The 27,100-nt window shown below is 42.3% G+C and overlaps 1 protein-coding gene across 1 annotated transcript; it reads right to left on the bottom strand.

Annotated features, from left to right (window-relative positions):
- Positions 1–4,492: 4,492 nt before the first annotated feature.
- On the bottom strand, positions 4,493–25,800 carry NTMT2 (N-terminal Xaa-Pro-Lys N-methyltransferase 2). The gene is made up of 4 exons (XM_082054884.1): positions 25,621–25,800; positions 18,500–18,675; positions 12,726–12,975; positions 4,493–10,083 (listed from the first exon to the last, which is right to left on the bottom strand). Exons 1-4 carry the CDS (start codon positions 25,772–25,774, stop codon positions 9,809–9,811), a joined length of 855 nt encoding a protein of 284 aa, XP_081911010.1. The 5' UTR covers positions 25,775–25,800; the 3' UTR covers positions 4,493–9,808.
- Between the last annotated feature and the right edge of the window lie 1,300 nt (positions 25,801–27,100).

Below are 27,100 nucleotides of genomic sequence, written 5' to 3'. Positions count from 1 at the left end.
AGGGTGTCTCATATGGATTTGTGCAGGATTTTCGCCTCAGCTGTCCTGGCTGGAACTCCTGTCCTACTGTACCAAGACACTCTCTTCGCAAGCCCTGCTCTGACCCCAGCAGCGGTGAGGCTCTGGCTGAGGGCTGGTTGCTAGCTGTCATTCTCAGCTCCCTTGTGAAGGAAAGCTACATGAAAATCTAGCTCTAGACTGAGAAAAACTTATCTGTTGTGCTCACAGGGAAGTGGCAGCTTTGTCCATATTCAGGATTGATTCAGGTGGGATTCCCAACTTGGCTACTCAGTGATATAACTCTCTGGGCCTTTGTTTTCCCTACAGTAGAGATTGCCACGTGCTCCTCTCTGCACTGCACCTAACAATGAAAGTGCTGTAAGCTGCTTTGTGCTTTTAGGCCTAACCTAAAGTAAAGACATTTAGAAGGCACAGTTCCAACACGTATTCCTAGACTATGTGATATGTGAGTTTCTCGCTATTCCCCAGTCAAAAGAAGGAGCACAATCCCTCGTTTTCTCCTGTCTAGCTCCTTCTTTCTCCCTACTTGTCACCTTTGTCTTGATCTTTGATTTCTGCCACTGTGCTTCTATGGATACATCAGGCTATTTGTGTGCACTTATTATGGAACAGAAAGGAAGGACAATCTGCGAAGGCAGGTTATACCCATTTCTACATTCTCAAGTTATGTGAGAATTTTCATTTGAAAAGAACAACTTTCTAATCTTCACATTGCAGTTAAGCCTTAAAGGGTGTTATCCACAAATGCAAGATTATTGGTTCCTAAAATGTCATAATTTGAAAGCCGTTCTCACAATGGGGTGTTTGAAGACGCAAATACTCCAGCCTGTCAAGTCTCCTGCTTTCTATGTCAAACATCCCTCTCCTTTCCTGCCACCACCTCTGCAACTCACACATGCCTAGCATGAGGCCACAGCTTCTTTCTGGCTCCCGATCCCAGATGCTGCTCTGTCCACTCCTGTCTGCCAAGCAGAGCACACAGCTGGAGGGGTGTGAGGCACCCTGCGCCACTCTCTGTGTGCTGCCAGCTGCCCTACCGCTTCTTCATCACCCAGGATTATAAACCCATCCATGGGTGGGTGTCCACTCTTTTCTGTCACAGGACCCAGTGGAGCAGGGTGGAAGACTGCTTTTAATGTTAAGAGGTTCCCTTAGGCTGTTTGTAGCAGAAATTTTGAGGTGCTTGTTTTTCAGCAGAGGATCAGGTACAAAAACAACACCAAGCAGAAAGGCTTTGCTGAGAGCAAGGGCTCTGTTTACCAGGTTAATTTCAGGGAAAGTTATTTGGGGGGAGGGAGGAAGTAGTTAAATCCTTGTTTATCATGCTGAAAACCCAAATCCCCTAAGTTTACACAAATAAGAGAGAAAATGGCTTAGTGGCATGAGCATGTGGCTGTGACTAAGGAGACCTGGGTTTGTTCCCTGCTCTAACACATACAACTCCCTAAGGCCCCTCTTCCCTCAAGGTGAGATTCAACTCATTTAACATTAGGTATATGGTCCCAGCTAAGACTAAATCACTAATCAGCAGAAAGAGACAGGATATTCCTAATGTTGGATGTGTCCCATAGCATCGGATGGACTGAAAAGTCTTGCAGAGGAACTGGCCTTGCTTTCCTCATTATCAGGCAGTTGTAATAACTAAACAGCTGAAGATGAGATGAATGTACTCTGCTTTCTGGGGTTCCCATACAAGCAATGAAACGACCTAGTCCTTCCCCATGTAACAGTGGGGTGGAACGGCTCAATGTAGTAGTTATGACAAGATGCTCTGATGCTGAGATGATGGAAAAGCCTGACTGTAAGTAGATCTGTCTACCTGAGAAGGCAGCGATGGAAAGTAGTCCACTGGTTCCTAAATCCCTTCTGTTTGGTATGTGCAGCTGTCCTGGCTGTTGCATGGGTGGTGTGAATCACCGCAATGATGTGCTCAGTCATCTTTTGTGAGGTGGTATTTCTCTCCTAGCTGTAAACAATGCAGTCTGTTGGGGGAGACAAGACAAAGCTACCTGTGCTGAAAAAGCCTTGAAAAAGAGGCAATTAGTAACTGATATTAGCTACATTATGGCAAAGGCAGGGTTTGCCCTGCCCATTGAAATTAGAATTAATGCATACTGCAAACTGAAGGTGCTATCAGGCATCAGCTTGGGGATCTACAAGACTGAGAACAGAATAACAGGGACCGAATCCTACCTGAGCAATGAAATGACTTAGCGCAGGGTGAGAAAGTACTCAACTTGCTCAGGGTCCTTCTGGCTGGGCATCTAGACCTCTGGGGATGATATAGGGATGATATGTGGCCTCAGCACAGGCAGGGAGCAAGTCAGATAGCAGAGTGGCTTTGCAGACACCATCCAAACAGGAGGCTCTTCAAGGGCCTACATTTTGCCTTTGGTGCATAATCAGGGCTGCCTCTCTCACCAAATCCAGGCAGCCCAAATATGGTTCCTCTGGGAACTTTAATGTTTTACTGAATCACTTAGTTTCTCTTGATTACTGCTGCTTCAGAGTCTCAGTTGCTGGATCCCAGTGGGGACTTTGTTGGTGGGGGTTTATTGACTTTTTGTTACCTTGAAGTTAGTGCAGTAGCAGGAGTCACAGGTAACTCCTGGAGTCTGTTTATTTTATGGGTTGGATTTTTAAGAGTTTGCCAATGGTATCCTGATTTTAGGAGAAGCCACTCATTTCTTGAACAATGCACTCACATACTGATCCATAAATAAAACCAGTGTGTTATTTAATAATAAGACCCAATAGAGGGTCAGCCCTGGTTCACTGGTAAACCGATCAATCCAGAGACCAAAAAGCACTCCTCAGGAAACCCATCATGTCTATCTGGAGGAGTTACAAGCCAAACATCAGTGTAATTTTGTACTCCGCTGAGTTTTCAGGAGTACCTGTGCCCATACCTTCTGAAATAAAAATGCTAAAAGGTCCAAGATGGAGTAATTTCTGACAACCTTCATTTTGGTCCTCAGTAGAGGCATTCTGAGTTGTAACATTTTTACAGCTGGGGCTACAAATCCAAGTTTTGCACCTGTGGGAGAAAGAACAGAATCACAGAATGTTAGGTATTGGAAGGACCTTGAAAGATCACCTAGTCCAATCCCCCTGCCGGCGCAGGAACACCTAGATGAGGTTACACAGGAAGGCATCCAGGTGGGTTCTGAATGTCTCCAGAGTAGGAGACTCCACAACTCCCCTGGGCAGCCTGTTCCAGTGTTCTGTCACCCTCACTGAGAAGTTTCTTCTCATATTTAAGTGGAACCTCCTGTGTTCCAGTTTGTACCCATTGCCCCTTATTATTGGTTGTCAACGAGAAGAGCCTTGCTCCATCCTCATGACACTCACTCTTTGTATATTTACAAACATTAACGAGGTTACCCCTCAGTCTCCTCTTCTCCAAGCTAAAGAGACCCAGCTCCCTCAGCCTTTCCTCATAAGGGAAATGCTCCACTCCCTTAATCATCTCTGTTGCCCTGCACTGGACTCTCTCCAGCAGTTCCCTGTCCTTCTGGAACTGAGGGGCCTGGAACTGGACACAATATTCCAGGTGTGGTCTCACCAGGTCAGAGCAGAGGGGGAAGAGAACCTCTCTCGACCTACTAACCACCCCCCTTCTAATACACCCCAGGTACCATTGACCTTCCTGGCCACAAGGGCACAGTGCTGGCTCATGGTCATCCTGTTGTCCACCAGGACCCCGAGGTCCCTTTCCCCTACACTGCTCTCTTAATAGCTCGTTCCCCAATTTATACTGGAACCTGGGGTTGTTCCTGCCCAGATGCAATACTCTACACTTGCCCTTGTTATATTTCATTAAATTTTTCCCCGCCCAACTCTCCAGCCCGTCCAGGTCTCGCTGGATGGCAGCACAGCCTGCTGGCGTGTCAGCCACTCCTCCCAGCTTCATGTCATCAGCAAACTTGCTGACAGTGCACTCTATTCCCTTGTCCAAATCGTTGATGAATATATTGAATAACACCAGCCCCAGTACTGACCCCTGAGGCACTCCTCTAGATACAGGCCTACAACTGAACTCTGCCCCATTGATGACGACAACTCTCTGGCTTCTCTCCCTCAGCCAGTTCGCAGTCCACCTCACTATCCGGTCATCTAGACCACACTCCCTCAGTTTAGCAGCGAGGATGCTGTGCGAGACTGTGTCAAATGCTTTACCGAAATCAAGATAGACAACATCCACTGCTTTGCCATCTGAATCAGGATGTTATATTCACAGGGCACTGTCAGAAATTAGGGAGAGGAGAACAATCAGGAATCATATACCCACAAATCCATTCAAGTCACTGTGAAGTGGCACAGTTGAATGGAGCTTACATTTGCTGTTGCTTGGATCTTTAATACATCTATCTAGAAGGGATGAATGCATGGGCCTGCCAGGTTGAAATGCGTCCAAATTCAACATTTTTGGAAGAGAGATAGAGGGAAGAGAGACTTTCCACCAGTTTTCCATCTTTATTTTTGCTGCAGGCATACACCAGGTTGTTCTTCCAACGCTTTGAAAGGAACAGAAGCTGTTTATGTTCATGAACACAGCATTCAGCCTGAGCCCTCTCTTTGCAGGACACATCGGGGTGGTGTAACAAGCAGGCTAACCACAACCATGCTGTTTCAATCTGCTCCAAGCACAAGAAGAGCAAGTTTATATCTGCCTGCAAAACACTCCGCAGTTCCTGTAGTGGCCTGATTTGTGGAAGTGTTAATCACTCACAGCCACCACTTAGGTAAAGCTGTAATTCAGACCAGAACACTTTTCAGTGCCTCAGTTTCCTTACCCTGAACGAAATGGTAATGCATGCTTCAAGGTCTATGGATGTATAGTGTCATACAAATATTGTTATTTATGGTGATCATGAGGTCATGAGTTGTGTTTGGTAAAAAGGTCTGGGATTGCCTACTTGACATCAATTGAAAGAGACAAATATCAACCTGTATGTTTGAAATACAGCGTGTTCTTATTGCTCTCAGATAAACAGAATTATCTCCTCTTAAAATCAAAGGTAATCTGTTTTACTTCAGTGAGATGTGGTGATGTGCACAGAGAACAAATCATTTTTGGCAAGTGGAGGAGGGATTTTCTTGGCAAGTTGGAAGAAGCATCAAAGGAAGAGGAATGGGATGCAACACAACTGGTTTTAATCACATATAACAGTCAAGTTCCTCTGGACAGGCCTACTGTCAGATACACCATTGTAAAGGCTCTGGGGAACCTGGATTAAGAGAATGGACAGAACAAGTGAACAGCATAAAGGTACCTGGGGCACTTGGTGGAACAACCGGCAAAGCTTTTGTCAGTTGGCATTATGCAGGCATATATCGCTCCCATTAATGCAGTGCCCCTGTACCATGACTGATTTTTAATGGGTATTTGGTTACCCAAGCTCATGTCTTTTTCTGCTTTTAATAGTCACAAGCCCCTCAGATCACACTTTACTTCTGTTCGACATTAACGATGAAGATGCTGAATTGGTTATAACGAGGATGCACTTTCATTCCCAGGGAGAAGGGAAACTTATTTCAAGCCACTTCAGCTCTGAGGTGGTCTGAATCACTCTGGAGGTGCCAGTTTCTTCTTCCTGCCTGTCAAAGAGCCCAAGGTGGCTTCTCCCTAGACCAGGCACACTGCAAGCTGCCTGAATGGGTGGGATATGTCTAGGAGAAAAAGAGCTTGGGCAAATGCTTCTTGACAGGACTGTTCCTCTTGAGATGACTGTTTCCTCTGGAAATTGCTGACTTGTTTCACTAAAATTGGGGGCGGGGAATGTACCGACTGTGTTGGTGTATTCAGTAGAAAATTAGTATTTCACTTCAATTTTTACAATACTATATAATGTATTATCATCTCACATAACATGTCAATTTAGACTGGATTACATAAACATCCAAACAAGAAAGTAAAACTAAAAATATTTGATATGATCATTTCAATATTTCTGAAACAAAATATTTTAGACTATCCAGTCAGCAATATGTTTCAAAATGATGACTCTTTCTTCCAATTAGGAATGAAAGGACATTTGTAATGTCTAAGTTGCCTTCAGAACACAAACAGCTTGAGCTTTGATGGTTGCTGGAGCTGCACAGTTGGGATCGCTGTTCAGACTGCTGTAATAATTGCTCCTTACATTTTGTTTGGTTTGCAGTAGCACTCGGGGGCTACTGTCAGGGCTTGAGGATCTCCTTTGTAAGGAACCTCACATTCATATAATAAAGATATTTGGCCTTCAGTCTCACAGAATAGAAGCACTGGACCTGATATGGGGACACGAGGCATTACCAAGAGCTTTGGTGGTGACATGGCTGAAATGGGTTTTGCTGCACTTTGGCTAAGTGATTACTTGAGTAGTGGTTGCCTGGGAGAAACATCTGATTGAAGGACTAATTTGGGGGTTTCACTAATTACCTACTGGTGGTGAATGATGGCTTGAGCTTGAATGACTCTGAATGTTCTGTGAACCTTGCCTCAGCCAGGACCTTGATCTTGGATTAAATTTCTGGTAATGCTCAGATCAAGAACAAGTCCTATGTGAGCACCAAACAAATGGGATTCAAACTCCCAATGCAATGTGATGAGCTAAAGACTTCTTTAAATGCATGGTTTAAATAACCTGAAAGGTGATGCTGAGCAACTGAGTTGATTATTCAGTCTTTGAACACCAGAGAAAAACTGATACACAGATGATTTCTAAGCAAGATCTTCTGTTTCAAATTTGTGATTCATTATTATTATTATTATACACTATGGTAAAGTCCAGAGAACCCTGAACTTTTAAGCCAACAATGGCCCTTACCCAAATCCACAAACATTGAAGAGTGGCCTGCACTGGTTGACTGGGAGTTCTTGAATTAAAATATACCTTGGAAAAGGAGGAAACGAAAATATTATTCAGTCTGCAGCAATCTCATGCATTTAAGCCTCTGGAGGGCTTGTGTTTCTTTACTCTTGATGTTTATTATGTCACCAGAAAAGCTTTAATATTTTAGTATGGAAGAACATAGCCATGAAACACTAATTTCTAGGAATGTGGGAACCATGAAATATGAGTTTTTCTACTAAATTAAGATTTTACTTGTCTCTGTTCTCACATAGTTAAGGGAACCAATTTTCATTATATATTTATGTACATGTATTCTGGAATTTCAAATAGGAGAGATGTACAAAATAGGGGAAGAACATTTTTACCTTGAAAAATGTATTTTACTGATTACAATACCAGTCATTCATATTCTACCTTTCATCCTAAACCACTTTACATTTTATATCCATCTTGAAACCACATCTCTCACTACTGAACTGTACCCACTCTGGTGTGTAAGCGAACAGCTGATTTATTCTGCCATGTGAGATATGGCAGCTGTTTAGATTTGTATTAAATTGTTTACTTCCTCACCACTGTAGTGACCAACACCACTCAGACATGCCTGGCACAGTCATGATTGCACTAGGATCTCCAGCTGTCCCCAAGTATTCTGCACAACAGCAGACGTCTCTGGCAAGAAGAAAAAATGGTGAAGGACAAATTAATTTGTAATCCACATAAAAGACTTTTCAATATTCTTGTGTTAGTGCTAACCAGTGTTACTAACAACAGGACCGATGCCCCTTTCCTGTTAAACAAATGACTGGGTTTCCTTCAGATACCTGCACATACTCATATTCACACAAAGACCACACCAGCTTCTAGTGGCCTCGGCAGAATGAAAGAATCTCGTGGCTTAAAGGGAATCTGAAACACTTAGGTCTGAGGACAATTCCAGAATGCCAGTGTTCACCTCGGGATTTTAACAATGTTATATACCAAATTTATGTTCATTACCAGTCGATTAGAATGGAACAATTAGCCAAAACATTTCAGAAGCGTTGGTGCCATGGGAACAATAGTTTTCTTGGTTATATGACATACCAAAATATTCACCAAATCACCAGGGTTGTTTTCCTTAATCCTACAATTAGTGATGGCACATTAAGAGAACAATTACTGGATAAGATTTGATGGCAGGAAGCCTTCTACCATAAACTGGAAATTCTCAACATATGCAACCATATGGCTAGAGAATATGAGTTATGCAATTAAAACCAAAACTGGAGATTTGTTATCAAAGGATGGCAAAGTGTACTAAAATCCAGCTGAGAGGTTCCCTAATCTCGTTATCTTCAGGCTTCTATGTGGGCTAATCTAACACAGATGACAATATTTGACATGAACAACTGTGCCTACAGTCATGTGGAGGATGTTCTTTAGAACCCTTTCCCTCAGAAGATGGAGGTTTGTCATGCAACTCTTTAAAATGCCTGATACGTTTCACCAGAATTGCATTTCGGGGAAATAAAACATGATAAAAATTCTGACAGAGTCAAAACAGTCCATTCTAACATTATCATTAATTTCTAAAATTTTGACCATGCCATATTTAATTTGCTTGTTACTGCATGTAATAATATCTTAAGTGCAAATTATTTTAAAAATCAAATTCAAAAGAAATATTTCATTTTGCCTAAATGAAAAATTTTAATCAGCTTGGAAAAGTCGGTGGTTGTGTGGTTTGCCTTCATAAAGAATTTCAAAATTCTCCCTTCTTGTCCCCATTCAGAATGAAGCAGAACTTCAAATTCTGAATTTTTTTGCAAAATCAACTTCTGTCCTCCCACCGCACTTTCTGTGCCTATACGAAGGGGACAAGAAGCTCAATGTGTAATTTCTGTGAGCCTTAAGGATATGGTATGTGTGTTAGTAACTGTTTCAAATCCAGGCTTATACAGCTGCTGTTTGAATATAAATCATGGATGCTTTTGGGTTACACTAACACCCTCTGCAGTTTAGTACAGTTGTTAATTAATACAATACTGTATTAGTTCTTCTTACAGTCTTACTATTAACACCCCATGAAATCCCATTAGCTCTACATATGGTGCCAGACTTGTTCTGAATGTGGGAAAGAAAGAAGTTTACAGTGGTATGAATAATAAAGAGAAGCTTTCAAGTGGTTTCCACTGTGAGCATTTTGAAAAAATATTTTCCAGAATGTAATTTGTGGGGCAATCTTTTTAACAAAATTTCAATGCAAACATGCATATATTTGTCATCTAAGTTTTCCCCTGGAGTGTGAAAACCCTTATGCACCACTATTGTTCCCTGGCAGAAATATCAGGAAGATAAAGTAGTTCCTAAAACTGGAAAATTAATGAGGTTGTCTTATAGTCCAAGCTGACAGAAATGCAAACAAGTAAATAAACTGCATAGCTGAAGCAAATAAATGGATAAAACTTTCCTTACATTTTTGTTTTAAATATTTTAAAGTACAGATAGTGATGACAGTCAAAATTTGAGTTAGGTTTTCCAGAAGTTATTTGAATTTCCTGCTTCAGTGATCTGACAGATCCTTCTTAAATTCCAAGAAAATTTAAATGCCATAGTAAAAACCAGGCTTATTTGTTAACATCTTATACAGAACACTCCAAAATGTATTAGCCACTACAGAAACTTCAGACCTAATTATTTTCTACTAGTTTCCTTAATGAAAGAGAGATCTGACAAGGAGCTGTTAGAAAGGCCTTTAAAAATTGAGAGAATGATGAAGCAGGCAGGATTCAAGGCAGACTATTCCCTCAAGAAGCTAATTTGTAATTGTCTCCCCATCCTTTAGGAGTTGCTGCCCTAGAGTTGCAGTAGTAGCAGTGCACGGTTAGTAGGATTCTAGCAGATCTTCTTCTCCATCCCAGTCCCGTGGTTCAGCCACAGTCTGGGCTCTGCTGTCTCCCTGGGAGTCAGGAATGGGCAGGGCCTTTCTGCATGGCAAACATCCAGACAGGGACACACTGCTCGGGGAATCCCTCCTGCCTCTCCTCCCGCAGGATGGTGAGTCCACTCATTTCAATGAGGCTGTGAAGGATGTTGAGGTCTCGGATCACACTACTGTCCAGACAATCCAGGATACAGCCCTCCCTGGCTACATTGTCCTTGAGAATGATAACACCATTATCCTTCAAGCCATTCTGGCACCGGATGAGAAACTCCAGGAGATCTTTATCTGTCAGACAGCCTACAGATGAAAAGATGGAAAACAGATCACTATCAGACATTCAGACCTCCCCCCGTACACATCAGAATGGTGCCTTGATCTGAGTCTCTACAACCTATTTATTGCAGGAGAAGTTCTAATCCTGCCAGATTTCATTATGAAACCTTGGGCAAATCAATACGATCAGCAGGTACAAACTTAAATCAATATTTAGGATCCATATTAGTAGCGGCAACAGATGTGGACAGAAGTCAATAGGAATACTGGAGAAAATACTGGGTGCTGAAGGGTTCTTTAATCTGGTGGTTACAGTCATAATAAGAATCAGTGGCTGGAAGCTGGAGCCAAACAAATTCAGATTGGAAATAAGTGACAACTGTTTAACAGTGGAAGTAATTACCCATTGGAAACTACCAACCAAAGTGGTGTTTACCACCTCTTGAAGTCCTCAAATCAATCGTGCTTGACTTTCTCAATATATGTTTTCATTGAACACAAATTACAGGCTCAATATAAGGGTAAAGGAATGAATATAACAGTTTTTCTTATAGAGTAGGTCAAACTAGATAATCTAACAGTCCCTTCTGTCTTTTAATGCTGAAAATCTCTATAACTTTGCAGAAAATTATGTTCCCATCAAAGGAGGTTGGATTAAAGATCCAGTGAGGAATGCAAGACCTTCCAAACTGCCACATAAACTCTATATTACCCCATAATATTACCAATATTACTCTATATTATTCTGCAAATACCATCTATATTTAAAAATAGTACTTTTGTCAATGTGTTACTCCAATTGCATTAAATCAGTACTTGTGTTGAGACCAGTAGTGCAGGTCTCAGAGAAGAGCAAAATGAGAACCCTCACATGTGAAAAATCTAGAATAAATTCTCAAGGACAGGTGGTCAGAAAGTGAATGAAAAACTTGAAAAAACACCCAACAACATTGTTTGCGTTTTCTAGTCAAATTATTTAGTTTTCCTGATGGGAGATTGAAGCTTTTATAAATGGAAGTTGTCATTTCAAAAGCACATTTTGACATAGCATGTCAGGTTTTTTTAACCGCTCCCTTCAAAAAAAAAAAAAAAGAGAGAGAAAAAAGCCTCAAAGTCTAAAGCAAAATACCTTTCAAGTGGAAGGAAGATAGTAATTTCTATATGAAATGTAAACTTGCGTTTTTATTTTTTTCAGAAAATAACAGCCTGGGCTCGTATACTTATGCATAGATAAGACAAAACAAGATGGAATAATCAAGATTCATTGTGGATTTTCAACACCTGATTTTGAACTTAATGTTCTCATCACTTAGCTTTTAACCTACTTTCCCGAGAAAACAAGATCTTCATGGTGTTGCACTCCACCATTGCTCCACCAAAAGCATTGAGCTTGTTGGCATATTTCAGCCAAACTCATAATGGGCTGGGAAGTCTGATTAATACTCAGGATCACTACATATTTCATTGAAATCAGTGGAGGGAGGAGATTCGGATCTGTTCTGTGCTAAAGAAAAGGCATATGCTCCCTTCATTAGCAGCCACATGGCTGATCTGCACAGCCTCAGACAAGTTTTAGGTCATTCAGTCTCATGTTGACACAGATTTGCTCAAAAGACGAGGCAGAAGTCACATTTACTGCAATGACTGGTTATTCAAGAAAAGAAAAGACACAAAGGCAAATCATACTGTTCTGAAGCAATTTGCTTGTACAGCTGTAAAGATCTGTTCTAAGAAGCCCAGTTTCACTACTTTTTAAGACTATATGTAGAGGACAAATGAGTGTTCCTGAATAAAACCATCTCCTCTGCTAAACTATCTGTCCTTCTTTTTGCCTAGCAATAAACTGTCTCCAGGGTTTTGGAGAGGAGTTGTTCGGGCCTCCTCCTGTACTTTAGAATAATGTCTTCTGTCAGCTGAAGCTGCATTATGGACACTTAGGTTCACAGATTAGGAGAAAAAGTTGTGGGGTTTTTTTTCTGGAAGGACAGTTCTGCAAAGCAGTAAGATTTCTAGAAAAAAATAAGAGCTTTTTTTTTTTTTTTTTTTGGTGAGGAACACAGCCCACATTATCTGATTGCCAGTCTGCTGCTCTGAACGCTGCAGGGCATTCACTGGGGTGGCTCCAGGAGGAGAAGCAGATGTTTCTTACATGAGGGGGTACTGCGGGACACAGCTAAGTGAATGTGCTTGATAAGCACTGGTGCATGTATAAGACATGATCTGGTTGATAGGTATTGGTGGTTTCACTATGGCCTTTTTCAAATTGTTTCCTGAAATACTCCCAAGTCGCCAGATTCAGAAATCCCTGCTCACAGGTGAGGCCAGCCCCGTGTATTTGTCTGTAGCACTGGCAAGTAAGGAGGAGGATTCCTGCTCCAGAAAACTCGCATATAAGGCCTACTCCTCAGCTGCACGTTAGCATGCAAGCTGCTCTCCAGGAACATGCACCTTCCTCTAGTATGTGACCTGAAAAAAAACAACTTGATTTGTAGCAACTGTGCAAGTGACTGGGCATAAATGTCAAAAGTCTCTTGTGAGAATTTAGGAAGCAGCCCCAAAGATATGAGAACCTCCTTTTACAGCTGCACCATTCTTTTAACATCAATTTTAGCACAGGCTGTATAGTTCTCCGAGGCCCTGGGCTGGATGAATCATGCTGAACTAACCTGAAACCCACTGAATCCAGATGACATCATATCTTTGCGGAGCTGGAGTGAATTCCTGGAGGCTTTTGCAATAATACATCTCTACTCTGTCCTCCTTGCCCTGTAGGTAGTTCGGCACCTCAGCCAGGAAATTCTCCATCATATCCACCAATTCCACACTCTTGAAAACTGGTAACAGGACATGCTTGCTTATCCGGCCTATCCCAGAGCCGCAGTCCAGGGCGCGGTTGGTGCCAGCTTTCCCCACCCCCTGTGGGACACAAGAAAATAATTTGAAATCTGAAAAATACCACCTGAAAGATCACCACAACTGCATCACCAGCTACAGCCTTTAGTCTACCAAGCCTAGCATCTTGTATCCTCACTTGTGCAGGGCTGTTGCAAGACTGATAAGAACCTGGGACAATAGCAATACAGCTTTGGGTACCTGTGTGTGCGCTGAGCTGGGCTGCCTGATTCCCAGGCTGCTGTTGACTGGACTTCTTCACTGCGGCCCTGCATGTATTGCTGTACAACGTGTTTTTGCTTGGTGTAAGAAAAGACACAATCTTTCACAAGCTCCTAGCTTTCTCAGAAGATCCACTGGTCTTTGTAAAGTCCTTGCAACTTCATGTGTCAAATATTCATCCCTCACAGGCAACTACATGGCAAGATAAGTCTCATTCTGAGCTCTGTAAGGGCCTAACAAAAAAGTAAGCATATACCAAATACTGCATGCAAGAAGGAACTTCTGCAGCACAGAATGTCCACGGAGTCCACGGATATCACTGCAGATAAACAGCGTCCTTTGAATCAAAGCGCAGTTTTCAAAACAAGCTGTGTTTGAACAAAGATCTTGGAGCTGTAGGTAACTTATGACAACTCAAAAAGTTTGGACTGGAGTGCATACAAAAGTTGTTTTTTAGGCACAGAGACAAGAAAGATGATTGAGTAGATTTTGCTTAACTGTTTTCTTTTTTTCTTCATAAATATAATCTCTGGACAGAGATCAGACATGAAAAAATGGGGCACAAAGGATATGTCTATGAGAAAATAATGAGTCACTGTAAAAGGAGCTTTATAATGAAAGCTGTATTTCACCCTTAAAGCTTCCATTCTAGCCATAAAAAAGGCTCTTAAGAGCCTGCTGCTGTTCTGTAAAACAGAAATTTTAAGTCTGGACATGCACTGATTGTGGGATTGGAGGTCCCCTGGCCAAAGTTATCTGTTAAACAAATATATTAAAAGCAAATGTAAACACCTTTTCCCTGTCCCCTGGAAGTGAGCATTGAAGTGAAAGCTATGGGCCAAAGTCCCTGCTGCAGCTCCGCTGCTCTTAAAGGAAAAAGGCCCAGGAAGAGTCTTGCTCTTCCTGCTTATTAGGAGATCCCCTCTGTAATGACCAAGCATAAATCATGTAACTCACCACTTTTTTGGCCTTGCTTCAGTGGGTAATTCAGTAGATTATTAAGGTCAAAGGACAGTACTGTCAATGACATGACTATGAATAGCCCAGCCGAGCATCTGGTTACACAGAGTAACTGTAGAAAGAGCACAAGGACCTCAAAGGCTCTCATCAGCCTCCAGGGCTGCTGGTCCCAATTTGTGTACCTGGGAAGATTAATCTCCCAATGTGTGCAAGAGTCCACAAGCCCTTAGCCCTATTGGACTCTGGAGACGACCTGTTTGTAGTTAGCCAGAAAACGTGAGCCATTCTTCATTCACAGGCTGCACTTATGAGCATGTGGCTTTTAGTGAGGACCAGACTAAGTTGTAGCAAGAGCTCATTAAAGGAGAAGGAACTATGTCTTGGATCTTTACAAGGTGGATTTCCATACTGTTTGCTGGCAGACACATACCGACCTACACTGATGTGATGAACTGAAAATTGTTGAGAAAGCAGGGGAGAAAATCAGGATGATTTACAAAAACAACTAACAAAATTTGACAAAAAGCCACACAACTTCCTTGACATTTGTGTTTCAGGGAACCTATAGTCACGGTACCTCACTCAAAACAGAGAATTCGTCTCCCATGATGCGTGACAGCAAGGACTTCCGATTACGCATTTCCATTTGCCCTCGAGAAGAAGGAAAACGAACACTCATGAGAGATGAAGCTTGATCCCACACTTTGCTGGAAGGGAGCAAGAGCATCAGGCAGTCAGTTGAGAAGTGCTGCGAAGCACCGTGGCGGTGTTTGTAATGAAAATGTTGACATAATTCCATGTTCAGCTAATATATTTTCAGTTTGGGAGTGCTCAGAGCTTTGACAGGGTATTAACATTTTCTTTGGAAGGCAATCATCTTCCCAAAAGCCTAATAGAGTTGAAAATCAGACTTCTTATTTAAAAAAATAGTATAAATGAAAATTTTAAGCCAGAAAAGGCTTCAAGATTTAAGACTGACTGCCCCTCTGATTATCTGCTTCCAGTTACTCAGAATCACTATCGTTTAGGACACATACACACCCCAAAATTTCTGTAAAGCTAAACAGGGCATGCACAAATTTCCTTAGGGATAAAAGAGTTGTGGAATATGTTCCTTATGCTACTACTTCAGGTCTTGGAAGGGCAGGAAGGCAGTGTAGATATGCAGGATAAAAAAGAAATAAGAGTTCAAGAAATAGATAAAAATCACAGTGGTTTTCTTCTGAATTAAAACAAAACAAAACACAGCAGGTTTTCAACAATATCTCTTCCATCCTCTGATCAAACAGGAGGAAAATCCTTCTCAAGAAGCTTTTCTTTCAGCAAGTAACCAAACAGGCAGGTGAACTGGGGGCAAGAAAGGGAGAAAGGGTTTAGGGCAGAAAGGGAGCTATAAAGTTAATACAGTCTCTGTCTGTACTATTTCACATATCTATAGCTCACAACTGTTCCTGAATTAATGCTTTCTTTGCTTTCTTCATTCTCTTTTTTACACGTTAGCTCTGGATTAGGCACATGAAAACACAGTGTGTATGTGGACATCAAGGCTTCAACTGACATTAACACAGTGCCATAAATATACAGCACTATAACTCTGCCGATAACCCTTCAAGCACATCTGTACCTAAGCCCAGAGCTTGTCCACGCAGCACTGCTGGCTCAGGCAATGTTGCTCTTGGTTTGAGTTCTGCCCACACACACATAAAACCTCTTAACTTGAGCACAGTGGCACTTTTAACTCAGTTTGACTCGCCTGGGAAAGAGACAGGCTAAAATATAAGTGAAGTCCTCAGCTCCTTCTGTAATTCCTTCCATGTGCCCAGGCAAGATAAATTCTCCAATAGTAAAGAAATCCATAGCTCGGTTTACAGTGGTGCTAAGAATCACACTAAGAAATGCCATACGCAAAGGTATGCAACATCAGTCATGCAAGGGAAATGTCACTGGGTGGCATTTTCACACCAGCCAAACTAACTCCAGAAGGGTAATTTGAGTGGAACTGGGCAACTGTTTTTTAAAGAGCACTAGTTTTGCCAGCAAATAAAAGTTTTGGAAGAATAAACCTCTCTGTGAAATTGATATTTCAAATCTAGAGAATCGTCATAGCCAAAAACACGGGAAAGAATGTTGAAAATGTCAAGATACTTCTTTTTCACAACTTTCAAACAAAAAAACCCCACTTGTCAGCTTTTCATTTCTAAACAGCATTTTTCTTTTTGCATCTGACTTGTATCTTGAAAACAAAGGGAAAAGTTTTTCAGAGGGTAAAACAATTTAAAAAAAAGTGAAATATGTTCAGCTGATCTGAAACTAATTTCCCTATTTTCTGATTTTGTTAAACTTCTCTTTAAAATAGAAGGTATAATTTATATTAGGGTGAAGCCAACTGCTTTCTTCTATCTTGATCACTGTATTGGAAAAAAAATACATTCATAGAGCCATAAACTTGGGAAGACATAACTCAAATTACGTTTACAGTAAAGTCACTACTACAGAAAGCCAGTAAATATCTGTACCTGGTTGAGTGGGATTCAAATTGTAGTAATAATAAAGGAAAATAAACCATAAGTAACATAACCAATTGACTGTATCTCAACAGAAGACAGGCTTTAACAAACTAAATCAGAACTAGCAAAATGTGCAGATTCCTTTCTGTTCATTTTATTTGTTCCTTATTTGATCTCGACCATTCAGAATATTATTTCTATCCCTGGCTAATAATAGAAGTAGGAACTCGGCTCTGGAGTATTTTGTATCTGTCATCACACCTGATGCATTGGGTATGATTTCTCTTTGGCATGTAAAACTCTGCTACAGACTGTACTTCTTTCCTTTTCGGGGCTTGGAGATGAGAAAGCATAACAGTGTGATTTAAACTTGTCGTTCAGGAAACTGAATCTATATGATGTCTAGGAAGCGTGAAATCTTTCCCTGAGTACACACTTATGTACCACCTGAATTCCACAAATGTTGTTAAAACGACAGTAAAATTTAAGGAATATGCCTTGAGCTGGCTCTAGTTGCATTTCGTCTTTTTTTTTTTTTTTCTGAAAATGCCATTTTACCATCAGGTTCAGATGCCTTGCTCAACTTCCTTTGTATTTTCTTATTTTGTGTCTGCAGAAGGCCTGATACAGTGAGGCTTTGAAACATTAATACAAATGACTATTAATTTTAGAAAAGTAGCTGTTCACTTGTGTTTTGCTGGCTCATTGCCCCAAAAGCCTTTCTCCATCAAGTCCAGCGAAATCTGCCATCACTTGCCCTTCACTGCTTTACAGGGATTCTGTCTGTTGTTAAGCCACATTCATTTTCCACCTCAGTCCATTTAAACTACGCCCTTTTTTTGTACACAAGAACTAATTAACCTTTTGAGCTTTTTTTCCACAGTAGATCATTAAGACTAAAAAAAAGGTCATCTGGCTATCCCAAATTTGTACATTTGAGTAGAAAAAGAAAGATCTATGGTAGAATTATATGGAACTAGTCATTCTGTGAGCAGGAGAAATTACAACATTTGGTTCTCTGTAGCTCTGTGGATTCTTTAGCATCTAATACTGTTATTGAGCTAATTTAGCGGGCTTTTCCACTAGGAAGAGAGAAGGGCAGACAGAAAACCATCAGGCCACACTTTTAAAGATTCCCAAAATCACATTTAGGCATCAACAGGATTTTCAGAAACCTAAGTGCCAAAGTGATATTGCTGTTCTAGGTGCTTTTAAAATCCCACTTGGCATCTCTTTGCGTATCAGGTCAAAGCAGATCTTTGAAGATGTTTGTAGACCTTTAGAAATGTGACTGCAAAGATCCCTAGTGACACTGAATGATCAAGAAAAAAATATTTTTCCTAATGAGTAGCTTATTCCATATACTCCTAATGCTTGGAGGGGGGAGAGGGCTGGGTTTTGTTGCAGCATTCTCAGAAATATCTATAAATAGGCAAAACACAAACTTGGCATTAAGTCTCAGCTGCTTTCCCAAATGGACTGGAGGAATTTGCACAAGCAAATCTCGCACTGAAGCCAGCAAGCATTTTATCATGAAAGGTCCCAGTCCTGCACTGAGAATTAATCTCCCACCCAAACACAGTTAGAAGAACTCCTTGCACAATCCTCTTTGCAGCTTTGGAATACAAGAAAAGGATGCAAAACAGGTAAATTATAGCATACGGCCAGGCAAAAAGTGCATTCACGATGATACACGACCTGGCAGAACATGCTACTAGACTCAATGACAGTTACGACCTGTGACTGCATATCAAATATGCTATATGGTGCCATTTAAAATCTATGTGACTGGGCCCAGTGCATGCCATTTATGACACATCACCACTGTTTCTTGCAGAAGATGGGATTAAATGACTCACCCCAACAAACTTCCTGAGAAACTCCCTGGAGGATTCAATGTCTGTGTTGGAGAGCTCCATGTAGTCTCCCATCATGCCCTCTTCTGTGGCTGGCACCTCCCGGTAGAAGTGTTTGGCCCTGGCGTAGAACTGCATCTCCCCATTGATAACTTGACTTGTCAAACCGTAAAGTTTCACTGAAAGCAGATAAATCACTATTTTATTAATGACAGATATTTCTCATTTAGTTTATTGCTCTGGAGGCACGATGGCCAAAGCTATAAAATGGAGTTTTCAAATCACCAAATCTGTGTTTCTAAAGCAAAGGTGGAAGGAAAGGTGTTGGATTTAATCCTGCAAGACCTTGAAGGGACAAAGACCCCCTTGGGGAAATGCAGTGCTTCCCAGGCTCAGACATAATTTCTGTCATCACACTACATTTTCACGTCAGTGAAAAATCATTCCAAGTTTGAAGTGAACATGCATGCAAAAGAGAGAAAGGTGTTTGATTTGCCCCTAGAAAAGCTGTGGGCAGTGTTTATTGCTATGCAGGGTCATCATCTCCACTATCACAAACTGAACTGCGCTGCAGATTTCCATACATGCTTTCTAGCCATTGACAGCTGTACAGAGATTGCACCAAGAGAGGATGAATGAGGCACTTGCTCTGTTTATTTTTAGTGATACTGTACAGTCTATGACACTGCAAGTAACCTGAACCAAAGAGCAGATGGTAGTCTCAGGCCTACATGACTATAGAAGTGGAGGAGAAAACTTAGAAGAAACAGTCCTAAGTTTTCATCTGTCACAGATCAAGGAGCGAGATAATCAGTGGGTGATATACTGGAAAGTTCCTGCATGCCAGAGGCTTGGATGTTTCTTTTCACTGCTTGGCTACTTTGCAGGTAATAAACAGCAATAATAAGCTTGAAGCTGTTTTATTAAAGCCTGTGAGTTCTGCTGGGTAAAGGGCTATTTTCCCCTAGTCTTTAAAAAACTGAGGTCTGTCCTCTGCATCCGTGTTTTTTCTATACTAGATGTGTATCGGCATATCAAAAGTAGTTACATTTTGCAGCTTAAAGTTCAGATTGAAGCAGGTCATAAACAGTTTGCTTGGAAAGCAGCACCTCTGACTGTTCCGTGTGCATACAGGTGCCCAGGCATTTTCCTGTGCGTATGACACACCTTCCAACAAAAACACAACTACAAGCCTCTCTGTGAAAACTAAGCAATAAGGAGGGATGGAATCACACTGGGAACAAGCCTTTGTGAGCACCACCTGGCAGTGTGAGGCCAGCTCTGTTGCAGATCCTCAGCGTGCTCAAGGAACTGGAAATAATCCAGCAGCAAACACCTTTTGGGTTAATAACAACAGGAAGGGAGAGCTCTGTGCCGGCTGCGCACACAGAAGGACCAGAGAGCAGTGCTTTGTCACTGCATCTTTAAACTTCCACGGGAGCACTGCCGGTTGCTGCTGGGAAGGGTCTGAACGGGCCGTGACTTCTTACACCAGCTGGGGAACAGGAATTGTGCCCTCCATGCAGAGGAGAAGAGCTAGGCCAGAGGCCCTGAATATAAGCCTGGAATGTATTTATTGAGGGCAAGCAAGCTCAGCAGGGAATGATAAGTGTGTGCCTGCCCATCCTCAGCAGGAGAATGACATTTTGGAGGCAAATGAGGGGGGGACAAAGGAAGCAGGATGGGGAATAATTACCACCAAGGACCACTCAAAACAGAATAGTGCTATTGGGTTACACATAAGCAGCATGCCCAGCATATCCCTCATCCAACAAAAGCAGCATTACCAGCCCCTCTTGTCATCACCTGCTTAAGTCAACTGCTGAACGGATACTATTAAAGCTTTAATCCATTACACATTTATGTTATGCCTGAGAAATTTATACCACTAGAAGCACTGAGCCCAGCAAGGGTCAAACCTGGGAGTTTTACACACTCCACTGGTTATATTCACATACTCAGAAGAAACCATTTAGCTGAAGAAATTAATACGAAGGGGGCAGCAGCCAATCCCCAGCACAGCTTGGCCAGGGTGGCTCCAGAGCCTGGGAAAAAGACTCCATTGGTGACTGTGATTCCTCCAGCAAATGATCTTCGTCTTCCCCTGGGACTGGTACTATCTTGTTTTCTCTGTGTCTCTTTCTTCTCCAACTCAGATGTCAGCCTGTCTGGTGAGCAGAGCTGAATCCCTGCATGTTGGTTTTACAAGATCTTCTGTATATGAGTCCAGCGATAGTTTCTAGGGCTTGTTTAACGGACCTGTCAAGGGACAGTGACTTATCCTGTTTAGCTAGATTGAGGGGCAAGGCATTTACAGGCTGTCTGCACACTAGGACAGGGTGTTGCAGGCAGCTGGCAGCATGCGCAATGAATATTCAGAGTCCTCCTACTGAAAACATGAGCCTGACCTGAGGCAACACATGGGGACGATATGCTGTTCAGGATATCAGATCTATAGCATGTGCTCTCAGATTTCTCACTCAGAACCAGTATCAGGCTTGCAGAATGCCTGCTGGGACTTGCAGGCACACATCAGCTGACTGTGGCTCCCCCTGGGCCAGCTGGGGCCCCAAAGACCTGCCTTACATGCTGACATTCAAAATCAGCCCTGGACTCAGCATCCATAGGGTCTTCTCTATGCATCAAAGTTTGCAAAGATCTTTTAGGCAAGTCTCCTACCTGAGGGCATGGAAGTCCACAGGCTAATGTAAAGGTTGTCACTGTACCCCAAGTCTTCTGCAGATCCACTGTCTCACTCAGGCAGATTTATAGAGATGATTTCCAGCACTTGCTCCCTCAGTGTTACTCCTCCCTCTCATGAATTTGCAACACTGCCAACTCTTGCCATGCACAACCCAATTTTCCAGATGCAGCAAATCAGCCTCACCTCTGATCTGCCTCACAGCTGTGCCTGGCATGCAGGCTCCAGCAGCAGGACCAGAGGGAGAGGGAGGTTTGCCAGCTTGCAGGGATCTACCCCAAAAGAGAAGTGTGAGGAGGCACGTGTGTTCTTGGTGGCAGTTAGCATTCCAGTTCTACTCCTGCGTGCTTCTCCTTCATCACAGGCCCTGTCTAGCCAGATTCATCTCTCTTTCCATCACCCATGTGGGACTATCTTGTGCATCATGAAATGAAATACTTGTGAGGTCTGTTCTGGATACACAGCCTGATTTCAGAAAACTTTGTAAAGGAGGGTACAGGCAGGATAGGATAATGGACGTTGCAAGTCTTTCAGACATTGAGGGGAGCAGCTGTCTTTCACAGAGAAGGTTTTCAGTGTTAAGGCAGGCAACTCGTAAGGTAAGGTTCGGAATGTGCTTCCAGTAAAGTAAGAAGAAACTTTCTTCATGGCACACTTGGTCTCTCAGCTGAAGCTGCTGGCAAGTCCCCCAAGTGGAGATGGTTTAAAGCAAGCTGAGAACAGGAACTGGCTCCCTAAAGGTCACTCCCCAGTCATGAGACATTAATAATTTTCAGTCGCTGCAAACACAGTCTGGATGCAGACTGGTGATCTACAGCTGAGTGCCAAGCCCTGGACTAGACAGAGCCCTTCGGCCCTGCGAAGTTCAAAACATTGTGTCTAATATTTTCTCATGGATCAGTCCAAAATTTTGTTTCCCAGTGCACCTGATCTAAACATCTAGAGAAATGGACCATTTAATATGTAACTCCACATGCAATCCCAACCTGCAGCAGACTGTCTTACAGTTCTTGATTGCAGGGTTTACTCAGCTAAATTTCCCTGGCAGAAGTAACTATTACAACTAATTTTTTTGAAGTTTTTATTTGTGAACATTATTCTGTGACTCCAACTGCTTTCTGCAAGATATTGAACGAATTACAATTTGGCTTACTATTTCCTTTTAAATGCAATATCTGCTTTGTGCATCAGTTGAAAAATAGTCATCTGAGTGTAGGGTAGAATTCACCTTTCTACTGTGGTCCAAGACCCACTTAAATTCTGTTTTATAGAGGATGAACATCAGCCCACCCCAAAGCAGATTGTACTTAAAGACACGTGCCTCACACACACGGGAATATTTGTCTCCATGGACTGATCATCTAAGTTTTCCACGGCAGACCTCACCCCACTGGCATTGAGTCCCACAGCGCATGTAAACACACATAATTTCCAGCATCTGAATAGCTCCATTAAAGTCCACTGGGCTTAAGGGCATTCACACACATTTAAGTACATTGTTGGATCAGGGCCTAAAGTTACTCATGTCTTTCATTTATAAATGTTACCCTGGTCTGTAAAAGTGACATGTTTCTTTTAACGGGCTGTGATACCAGATATGCTCAACTCATAAGTAAACACGCCTAAAAGTGCTGCACCCCTGAAACAAGGAATGGAGTGGGGGGATCAAGGAGTCAGCATAGCTTGAAGTATGCTTTCTAACTTGCTGACCCTGGGCAGCACTGTAAGTTCTAATGTGGGGCATAATTTCAGTGTTATTATTCATGTTTAGGGTTAAGCACAGGCTTAACTACCCTGCTAGGTCACCGTTTTAGTGTTGCTTTAGTAATTTAATTCTGTTTACATACAGATATCTGGATCTAGTCTTGAGGTTTGAAAAGTTCAGTTCATTTCTACTCAGTTCCACTCCAAACTGAACTGGAAAATGTCATTCTGCAGAGATGTTCAGACCCACCACATTCTGTCCTCTCTATCACAGAAAGCACTGGATCACACAATAATCCAAGTTAGAATGGACCTAAAGAGATCTCTAGTCCAAACTCCTGCTCAAAGCAGGGACAGACATGAGGTCAGATAAGGTTCACCAGAACTTAATTCACCTAGGCTTTGAAAGTCTCCAGTGACTGACTGAGAACTGTAGGACCTCCCTGGGAAACCTGTTCCAATGCCTGACTGTCCTCATGGGGAAAGAGATTTTCCTTACAGCCAGTCTGAATTTCTTTTGTTTTCATTATGGCCACTGCCTACTGTCCCCACTCCACTGTGAGTAGCTCAGCTTCATTCTCTTTATGATCTTCTTGCAGGTACTGGGAGGCTGATATTTGGTCTCCCTCAAGCTGTCTCTTCTGGCTGAATATGCCCCATTCACTCTCTCTTCACAGGGCACATGCTGCAGATCCCTCACCACCTTGGAGGTCACCCAACTCACTCCATGTCGTTCCCAGCACTGGGAGTTCAAGACTTCACGCACATGATCAAATGGCTACTGCATAAAAGGGGTTAATCACTTCCCTTGGTCAACGAGCTATGCTTTTGTTAATACAGCCCAGGATACTGTTGGTCCTCTTTGCTGCCAGGACACACCGCTGGTTCATGTTCAGTTGTTGTCTACCAAAACCCTACCAGCAGGGCTGCTCCCCCTGCCAGCCACTGCCCAGCCTGTGTTGTTGCTGCCAAAGGTTCTTCCTTTCCAGGTACAGGACTTGGCACTTGACTTTGAATTTCAGTGAATTTGAATTTCATTAGGTTCCCACTGTCTCCTTCCTGCAGCCTCTGAATGGCAGTTGAGACCTACAACTTCCAGCCAAATCCTGCCAGTTGGCCACAACCCGCAAATGTGATGAGCAAGCAGTCCTTCACCTCCTCCAGGTTACTGATGTCAAGCAGAAGATGTCCAAAGCAGACCCTTGTGGTACTCCACTGACCCTGAGATTTGACCACGACTTTCTGAACCCAATGACCCAACCACTTTTTACCCATCTGATTGCCTACCCATCTAGACCATGACACCTTGGCATGCTGTGAAGTTTCTTGGCTACCTCATGGTACCTGTCCTTACACATACTTTTATTTCATTACAATAACCATGGAGTAACAGACACACTGCATGTTCACAAGAAGGCTGGACTCACACGCATTTCTAATCTAGATGTTCATAATGGTATCTTCTAGAGTAAAAAAGATCTATTAGTACTTACACTAACAGTTAACACTGCAGGAAATCCTTCTCAGTTTCTAATATGTTGTGTTTATTTTCAAAACAAATGAAAGACTAACATTTTCATAGACTTCTTTAGATTACATCTACCCATAATTAACTTTCCTTCCTCTCCATCTTTCCTTCCTTTCCATCGCTCACAGCTACCCAGCACTAGGGATAGGAGTATTTATCTTACATGCCTCATTTAAAACAGCTGCAGATACTGCTGTATGTGAAAAGCCACATCAGAATACTAAGATAACATGGAAATGCTTTTTTTCTTTACAGGACTTATTAATTCTACTATCTTGAGCAGAGTTGTCTGTATAGTTTCACACCCTCAGGTATGATAATCCACTCATATAAATGGATCTTTCAATTAGGAAGGAGCCCTCAAGAATTCACATCCTTTCCACCCTAAAATCCCACAATTCTAACACTAAGTGGAGGCTGAATATTTCTGCTTAAAAACAGACATGCTAACGTAATACATACGCAACTCAAATCTACTTTTAACCTATATTGTTCTCGGGAAATTCTGGTTCTTATTCAGGGTCAAATTTTCATTAGAAATGAATATTCATTTTCCGTATATAAAAAAAAAATAATGCCTTGGCATCCTGTACCAGAGGCTTTCACTGAAATTTGACTATAAACATTTTAGAACATTTTCCTCCCAGATAACAAACAATAGGCCAGACAGACTGCTGCAGAGATCTGGACTGCAGAGACTTAAAAAAAAAAAATTAAAAATCATTACCTTTCAAGCATTTTTGCAAAATAATACATAAGGCAAGGCTAACGATGCATGGAATGACAACAAAATAGCTATCAGGCACTTGACAGGCAAGGTCTGTCAGCTCGGCTAGTTTTGCTTTTGTCCCTCCAAGTTCCCAACTGGTCAATGCACATTTTACTTAAACAGTGACAAAAAAAGGTACCATCAGCCAGAAAGCGAACATCCTTTCACTCTTGTGATCTCTCCCTTTCCCCGCTATAACCACCTGTGGAGTATTTAGGTAAAACAGCAGGGTACTGAATTAGGAGGAGCTGAGAGAGAGAGCACTGAATAGTTTAGCTTGCACCGTAATCTCTCTAGCTGGGCTTCTCAAAACTACTACGTAGTAGTAGTTAATGTGTTTGCATTCTACCATCTAACATGACACATCTTTCCAGAGCATGGTCACACACGCACACAGACACTCCTGCCCACCAGCTACTCACCCAGGGGAAGGTTTTCCAGCAGGTAAAGGTAACTCTGAAAGAAGTCATTTCGGATCGCCATATGCAAGACGAAGGACATACTGTGTCGACAGAGTTCTTCATCTGTCTTGTGCCAACGCGATTTAAAAGCCAAATGTGCTGCCTTATACGCCATGATAAAGATGCTTTTTGCAAGGGTGAATAGCTGCTGTGGCTGGTGCTCTCTGGGGGACCTGTCCTTCCAAAGTGGCAGAGGCAGTGTCATTTAAATTGTGGCAATGTGCTGTCATTCTATATCAGGGTGTGTGTCTAGAGTGGTGCAGGGGGTGGAGGCGGGCGAGAGGCGAGAACTGCTGGCTGGTGGTGCTGGCTGAGAGTCATGTCTGGAGTGTCGCCCTCTGAAATGAGCAGGTGCTGGACAGTGATAAACTCAACCAGAAAATTGCTTAGCCAGGGTAAAAGTATATCTGCTCCAAAGAGTGGCTTTAATTCGATTACACTTTTGGTAATCTGTTCAGTATTCACTTCAAAGGAACTCAGATACTATCCAGGATCTCCCATCTCCCTCTTTTATATCTCAAAGGGGGATTTTGTTTCTCTCTCACTGTTTTTCAGTTCAGGGCATCCAAGAGGAAGGCCAGAAGACAGAATATGCCTCTTTGCTAACTGTGTGTCCTAATATACTGTGATTACAGCAAGCAAAGAGAAGCAACAGATTCAACTTCATGCTTTGCCACTGTGTACAGCAGAGCAAGCCACTCTATGCACTACAATCTGCCTGGGTTAATTTAATCTGTTTAAATGGTACAGACTACCTCATCAGCAGAGGCTAGCTGGAAGAAATTGCTGTCTGGGAATACAGGAATGGTAAAGCTGGAGAAGCGTAAGAGCTTTTTGCTTTAGCTAACAAAATACACAGTAGAACAAAAGAAGACAAACTTCCCATTAACAAACTTAGACCAATATATTGGCTGGAAAAATAAGGCAATTCAGGCCACTACAGTAGGCTAAATTCTAGGAAAGGGAGGGTAGGCTGAGAAGTTGAAGCATTTCTAGAATGGAGAACTGAAGCTGCTAAAGGGGGCTGTATATCATAAGTATGTTCCATCCCAGAGGAGTATCAGGCCCTCAAGGGACAAGGAGAAACATGTACTGCTTCAAAACCTTGTTTGCCCTTTGGCAGTGGAGGCACTCTGTATGGTACAGCTTCGAGCCTCCTGAGTTGCAAAGCTACCCAGCAAGGGGGTGGGGGCTTTGTACTGACTGCACTGACCTCCACCCACTGTGCCCATACGGGTTTCCCCTTTTCAAGTTGTTTATTCCAGCTGTCTGCAGTGTAAGCACTCCATAATGCAGCAACACACGATCAGAAAGTTGGATGTTTTTAATACAAAAGGGATGCCATATGTCCTGAACAGTACTGCAACTGCCGACAAACATCTGACCCAGCTTCTGAGAGCAGAATGAAGACGACCTCGACCCCATCAAGGAAAACTGCTAG

The sequence above is a fragment of the Streptopelia decaocto genome (assembly GCF_964273445.1).
Source record: "Streptopelia decaocto genome assembly, chromosome: 5".
In the NCBI taxonomy this organism is placed as follows: Eukaryota; Metazoa; Chordata; class Aves; order Columbiformes; family Columbidae; genus Streptopelia; species Streptopelia decaocto.
Note: the sequence above shows the minus strand (reverse complement) of the source record. Positions and strands in the feature narration are given on the sequence as shown.

Excerpts from the sequence above, each read along its gene's own strand:
- NTMT2 (XM_082054884.1), bottom strand. The coding sequence starts at position 25,774 with ATGGCGTATAAGGCAGCACATTTGGCTTTTAAATCGCGTTGGCACAAG. Across the intron at positions 12,976-18,499 it reads TTCTCAGGAAGTTTGTTGGG|GGGGTGGGGAAAGCTGGCAC; the intron begins GTGAGTCATTTA and ends TGTGTCCCACAG. Across the intron at positions 10,084-12,725 it reads CTGGATTCAGTGGGTTTCAG|GCTGTCTGACAGATAAAGAT; the intron begins GTTAGTTCAGCA and ends TTTCATCTGTAG.